At 48.2% G+C, this 6,698-nt stretch overlaps 1 protein-coding gene across 1 annotated transcript in view; it reads left to right on the forward strand.

Moving 5' to 3' along the window:
- MBD5 (methyl-CpG binding domain protein 5) overlaps nt 1-6,698 on the forward strand; it is a 38,196-nt gene that overhangs the window by 12,134 nt on the left and 19,364 nt on the right. The window contains exon 6 of the mRNA XM_057385261.1: nt 2,021-4,138. Coding sequence (XP_057241244.1) covers nt 2,021-4,138 — 2,118 coding nt within the window. The remainder of the gene's footprint in view (nt 1-2,020; nt 4,139-6,698) is intronic.

Raw genomic sequence — 6,698 nt, forward strand, 5'->3', positions numbered from 1 at the left:
CAGACTCAGAGCGTGATTTTCTTGGGGAAGATATCAGATTGTTCTAGACAAAGAAAACACATTAGCTCTCATCTTTTGGAACTGTAGTAATAAGTCTGATATTCCGTCACATGGGAAATTAGAGGAGCAGAATAAAGTGATTATGAAGGGATTAGGATGTGGCTGAGGACTTGGCTAAATGGGAAATTGTATTGTGAAGGAGAATCGACGGCGAGAGGGGATCTCCACTGTCATTTCTCAAGGATTATTTTTGGCCACCAACCTGGATTCGAGTTTTAATTATCGTCATCAACAAAAAAAAAAAAATGATGGAATTTGTTGGTGGCTGGAGTTGACAGGTATTCTCCAAACAAAAAATCAAAATTCATTGTAAACCTGGGCAGGGCTCCTTGAAAGTTAGCACTGAAACAGCTCCAAAGGCAGAAATTCACCCAAAATTTGGGACTTTATAAAGATCCAAGAATTGTAGGAGAATTATAAATCCCAGTGGGTAGGACAAAGGAGGGAAGGGTGCTGATATTTGATATCAATAAGTTGATATTTTTGTACCCTGATATTGCAGCTCTGGGGAAAAGGCCTGAGAGCTCTCCCACACCCCTCCTTGCTGTGATACACCTGGCCAGTTTTCTTCTCATTTCAAAGTGGAAAAATGATAAGAAAATCAAGAAATAATAAATTTTAGATAAGCAGACAATGCTAAAATACCCGTGCTGTTCATAGCACTGATGGGCCTCTGCATTTTCACATTGAAATTTAGGATTTAAAACCATCATTTAAAATTCCTTTCAGTGTAATTTTGGTTTTAACTAACGGTGCAATTTCCCRAGTTAYTGGGCATTTCCCTGATTAWTTTTTTTTAATGAGGAGTACTTAAWTTACATTCCTGTTTCCAAAACAATAACAAAATGAAGGAGGTAATTTATGTGCTCTTACTTTCTCTGTTGGTCAGAATTTTGTGCATAAACAAACAAGAAAATTCCCCAACAAATCCCTTCATAAACAAAATATCTCTTCATTTTACACATTTTTATGTGACCATTTGATTATTTCCMGCACTCAAGGTGAGGCCTCTCACAATTATTTTATTTTGTACTTCAGCCTTTAGTTTTGTGCCCTAAATGAAACTTTGGTTGTATTTTGGGACAGGTGAGATGTTTGTTTCTCCCTTCTGACAATCCTGATGGAAAGATGTGTAGAGGAATTTCATTTCATTCTGAGTTCATTCGAACACGGAATTTTCAGTTGAATTTTCATTTCCAGATGCCAAGCGCTGCCAGCTGAATTGCAAATTCCCAGAGCAGCAAAAACTGGCAGAAAGTCCCCCAGACTTGGAGTTGCTTGTGGTTCTAGGCTGGAAGTAAAACATCGAGAAAAAAAAAACAATTTAAATAAAGATGGAAAATGGTCTTGTGCTTGTAGGAAGATGCAGCCTCAAAAGTGGGATTTACAGGGAATTTTTCCATTATAGACAAGTTTCTATGGCGTGCAAACATACCAAAGGTTTTTATCCTGAAAACAAAGAGAAGGCATTCCGGATTCCTCATCTGGGATTTGGGATTTGGGATTTGGGACAGGACCTTTTTCCTGGGAGATGAGTCTGAGTCCTGGCTGGGCTTTGTTCCTCCTGTCCTCAATAGATGGTGCCAGAGGCTCCTTTTCCCTTCCTCAGCCATCCCGCTCCTCCTGCCAATGCATCCTGGAGGTGCAGGGCACTGGAAAAGGCAAAAGGGAAGGAAAAAGGTTTAAAATTGTCCATATTTATATAGGATATGGGATATACAACGGTGTAGTTGGTAACGGGCACTGTTCCAGCAGCCGCTCGCTGACTGAGGGTTTATTTCTGCCGAAGCAAAAGTTTAGCCAAAGGCTTCTTGAGCTTCTGGGAATATTTCTGGGAATATTTTGGTTATATTTCTGGGAATATTCTGGGAATATTTCCAAGCTCAGCAGCTAGCTTTGCCCCAAAACGTGGGATTTTTTGGGTTTCCAAGCAGTAACTATTGTGTGTTCCCCACGCCAGGTGCAACGCCGGTAGTTCCCAGCCGCGCAGCAACTCCGAGGTCGATGAGGAATAAATCGCACGAAGGAATTACAAATTCCGTGCTGCCGGAATGTAAGACTCCTTTCAAGCTGATGATGGGGGCATCTAATGCCATGGGTAGGCTTTATGTGCAAGAAATGGCTGGAAGCCAGCAAGCGGAGCTCCACCCTGCCTAYCCCAGGCAGCGGCTGGGCAGCAATGAACTGGGCCAGAAGTCTCCGTACCGCGGTAGCCACGGCGGGATGCCCAGCCCGGCCTCGTCGGGATCTCAGATCTACGGCGACGGCTCCGTGTCGCCCAGGACGGACCCGCTGGGCAGCCCCGAGGTGTTCGCCAGGAGCAATCCAGGTTTCCACGGAGCGCCCAATTCCAGCCCCATCCACGCTGGCAGGACGCCGCTGTCGCCGCCGTCGGTGATGCTGCACGGCTCTCCCATCCAGTCGTCGTGCGCCATGGCCGGAAGGACTAACATACCTCTGTCCCCCACCCTGAGCACCAAGAGCCCGGTGATGAAGAAGCCCCTGTGCGGCTTCTCGGCCGGGATGGAAATGCCACGAGCGATGTTCCACCACAAACCACCACCCCCACCGCAAGGCCCTCCCCCGCCCCCTCCGCCGCCTTCCTGCGCTCTGCAGAAAAAGCCATTGCCATCCGAGAAGGATCCCCTGGGCATCCTGGACCCCATTCCCAGCAAACCGGCGAACCAGAACCCCGTGATCATGAACCCCACCACGTTCCACTCGAGTGTCCACTCTCAGGTACCCGTGATGAATGTAAGCATGCCCCCCGCCGTGGTGCCCCTGCCCAGCAACCTTCCCCTGCCCACCGTCAAACCCGCCCACGTGAACCACGGCGCTCACGTCCAAAGGGTTCAGCACTCGGCTTCCACGTCCCTGTCACCGTCACCGGTGACATCCCCCGTTCACATGATGGCTTCGGGCATGGCGAGGATCGAGGCTTCTCCCCAAAGATCGCGTTCTTCTTCCACCTCGTCCGATCACGGCAACTTCTTGCTGCCTCCGGTGGGGCCGCAGTCGTCCTGTAGCGGCATCAAGGTCCCTCCCAGGTCGCCGAGGTCGACGATGGGGTCGCCGAGGCCATCCATGCCCTCCAGCCCTTCCACCAAGCACGACGGACTGAACCAGTACAAGGACATCCCTAACCCGTTAATCGCTGGAATGAGTAATGTATTAAATCCTCCCAACAATGCAGTTTTTCCCGCTGCGTCGGCTGGAAGCGGTTCCTTGAAGAGTCAGCCCGGTTTGCTGGGAATGCCTTTAAATCAGATCTTGAACCAGCACAACGCTGCCTCTTTTCCAGCGAGCAGTTTACTCTCAGCAGCAGCCAAAGCACAGCTAGCAAATCAAAATAAACTCGCCGGTAACAGCAGCGGCGGCAGTAGCAATTCTGGACCTGTTGCCGGCGGCGGCAGCACCGAAGGACACAGCACTTTAAACCCCATGTTCCCTCCCGCTGCCAACGTGCTCCTGCCCACCACGGAGGGCCAGAGCGGCCGGGCGGCGCTGAGAGATAAACTCATGTCTCAGCAGAAGGATCCTCTGAGGAAAAGGAAGCAGCCACCCAGCACGGTGCTGAGCTTGCTGAGGCAGTCGCAGCTGGACRGCTCCGGCGCTCCCAAAGCCGGCGCCGAGCTGATCCGAAAGCCGACTCAAAGCTCCTTCCCCATCAGCTCCATGTCGCAGCTCCTGCAGTCCATGAGCTGTCAGAGCTCCCACGGCAGCAGCAATAGTTCCTCGGGCTGCGGGGGCTCCGGCRGCGCCCTGCCCTGCCCCGGTGCCCCGCTGCACCCGGCCGAGCCCCCGGGGCTGGCTCTGCGCGGGGAGGGGCTGCACTGTGCCCCCGGTACCCCCGGRACCMCCGGCACCCCCGGCTTCGGCCCCGCGCCCCCCGCGCACCTGCCGGGGCTCCTCAACCAGATGCAGGCGGCCGGGGGCTGCGGGATGCTCCCGCAGGCAGGAATGGCTTTAGGAAACTCCCTCCATCCCACCCCAGCTCAGGCCCGAATGCAGGCGCCCTCCGCTCCGGTGATCCCCAACAGCATCGGCAGCAGCTGCAATCAGAGCAGTCCYGAAGCAGGTACGTGGCTCCTCGGGAGATTTTCCTGTCTTTGACCCCTTGCAAATGGGATTTTCCTGTCTTTGTCCCCTTGCAAATGCCTTTAAATGATCGTTTTACACCACTGCTGCTTAAACTTGGGTTTACTCCCATGAAAAGCACGCTTGGGTTTACCCAAACTTGGGTTTACCCCAGTGAAAGCACGTTTCGTGATGAAAGCCACCTACTGAAATAAAGGAATAAAAACAGGGGTAAACTAAAACAGAAATTGCTTTTCCTGGGAGAAAAATAAACAGGGATAAATGAAAACAGAGCTCCCTTTTCCTGGGAGAAAAAAAAAAAAAAAGCAGGGGTAAAGTAAAATATAGCTCCCTTTTCTTGGACAACACCACCCTGGCCTCCTTCCTGGGACACTTYCTGCTCYTGCTGWCTTCCACACACTCCTCATGAACAAAATTCATTCATTTTCGGACATGCCCACACCTCTTTTGTCACTTTTCCAAATAATTGGAAGTTTTTCACAGCCTGCCCTGCTGCTCCAACCCCGGAATGTTGTGGCTCACCTGTCCAGGTGATCCATGAATTCCATACTGCTGTCATTACAGATGGATTGGAGGAGATCCTCCAAAATGTACAAAATAACTTTTCTCAGGTCCAGCAGCAGGGAATGCCAGGCCTGTGTTTAYTTTTATTGGGATAATTTTACCAAGGTGGTGATTAAATGATTGAATAAACAATTGGAGGAGTGTAGGGAGAGATTCCCTGGTTTGTTCAGCGGGGAAGATTTGGAGAGGAAATGGGTTTGGTGCTGTTGTCATCCCTGGGGGGTTTAGGGAGAGAAGAGAAACAGCTCAAAAAGGTGAATTTCATGGACTTTTACTGGTTAAACAAAGTGTTGGATGATGGTGTGAATTTTTTAAGTAGAATGAAAACCTGAAGTGTTCAAGTGGTCTCTCATTAACCCAGAAAGAATCTGAGCTGCATTCCCGAGCCTCCTCCTTTAAAATGGAATGGAATCATAGAAAAGCTGAGTTACAGAAAAATAATGTTCTAATGTCACTCTGCTCATGGTTTCTGATGGCTTTTAAGGGTTTCTTCCCACCCCTGGGATAAAAACTTTTTTTTTTTTCTTGCCTGTGGTGGTCACAAGAAGCAGCTCTCARTCCTTGGGCAGCTCTTTTGCCTTATCATGCTGACACAGGGGCATTTCCTGATGCAGTTTTCCAGACTTTGGCCTCTCTCTGCACAGATCAAAGGTCTGGGATTGCCTTGGRAGTTTGCTTCCCTGTCCCACTGAGCTCAGGACACGATCCCTGCAGCAGGAACCCCTCAGCTCCCACCTGGGCTGGGCTTTCCATCGCTCCCAAAGGCTCCCAGCACGTTCCTGTGTTGGTTATTCAGAGCCTGTGCTCTTCATTCCACTCTCCAAGCTCAATTTCCCCCCAAAAAAAGACAAATGTAACAGAACAAATGTGTCAAAACCCCCAAAAAAAGGTTCCAACATCCACAGGCAGCTTGGGTCTCATCCCTGTAGGAGCAGGGATAGGTGCATAACCCCACCTGGGGATTCGTGTTCTGCCCTGGAGATGGATTTTATAGGATTCCCCTACAACCCCTGGAGATGGATTTTACAGGATTCCAGCAGTAGAATTATAAAGTCCCAAGTGCCACTTTTTCCTTTATCTAAAAGATAAAAGGCAGTTCAGTGTAGGCACAGTTGTAGAATATCTCCATTCTCTGCTGCTGAAGGAGTAATTTCTTTAGTTTGGTGCTTGCAGAACGCACAGCCTGCATTGAATTATTTGYTTATTTATTTTTAATTATCCATGAGAAATTATTGATTTATTTATTTTTAATTATCCAYGTGTTTATTTTAATTATCCATCCATTTTCCTCTCAAAGGTGAAGTTCCAGGTTGTGTTATCTTTGTGTTATTCCCTAAAATTCTGCATCAGCCTTTGCTGAGCCTCTTGCCTGAGCCCTCAAAAGTTTAATTTAGAGATCCAGAGAAGCGAATTCTGTTGGATTTCCAGGAGAATGAGACTGTTCCTTCCATCAAACTACTGTGAAATGTTGAATATTTTGTGTTAATAATAACTTTTAAAAATAAAAATGAGTTTCCAGCCTGCATTCAGCTCCGTAACAAAACTGGGAAGAGGAATATTGGGAATTGTCCTCAGTTASTTTTGGGGATGGAGCTGCTGAAAGCCTCTGTACACTGAATTTTCAAGAGCATTTCAGCTGAGGAAAATGTCTAAAGGAACCTCTCGTGTTCATATTTCAGTTTGTGGCTTGTTCTCCCCTTTGTTTTTAAGTATTTGAATTGCTAAATCTGTTTTCTGTGGCTGTGCCAGCAATTCAGAGCGGCTCCTCCTCAGAAATAGCTCCTGAGAGAAAAAAATCCCGTGAATCCCCACAATTAGCTGGTTATTGCCTAAGCTTTTAATTGTACTTTAACCACACGGCCCAAGTTTGTTATTGCAGCTCTTCTTTTTCTCTTTCCACTGATAAAATCTTTAGTTCCCAGGTAATTTTCAGTGGGAGTGGGAATTTGTTGGAATTTGTGGGATGGGATTGCATC

This window comes from Malurus melanocephalus, unplaced genomic scaffold, assembly GCF_030028575.1.
Source record: "Malurus melanocephalus ecotype Western Australia unplaced genomic scaffold, MMel_1.1 scaffold_803, whole genome shotgun sequence".
Taxonomy (NCBI): Eukaryota; Metazoa; Chordata; class Aves; order Passeriformes; family Maluridae; genus Malurus; species Malurus melanocephalus.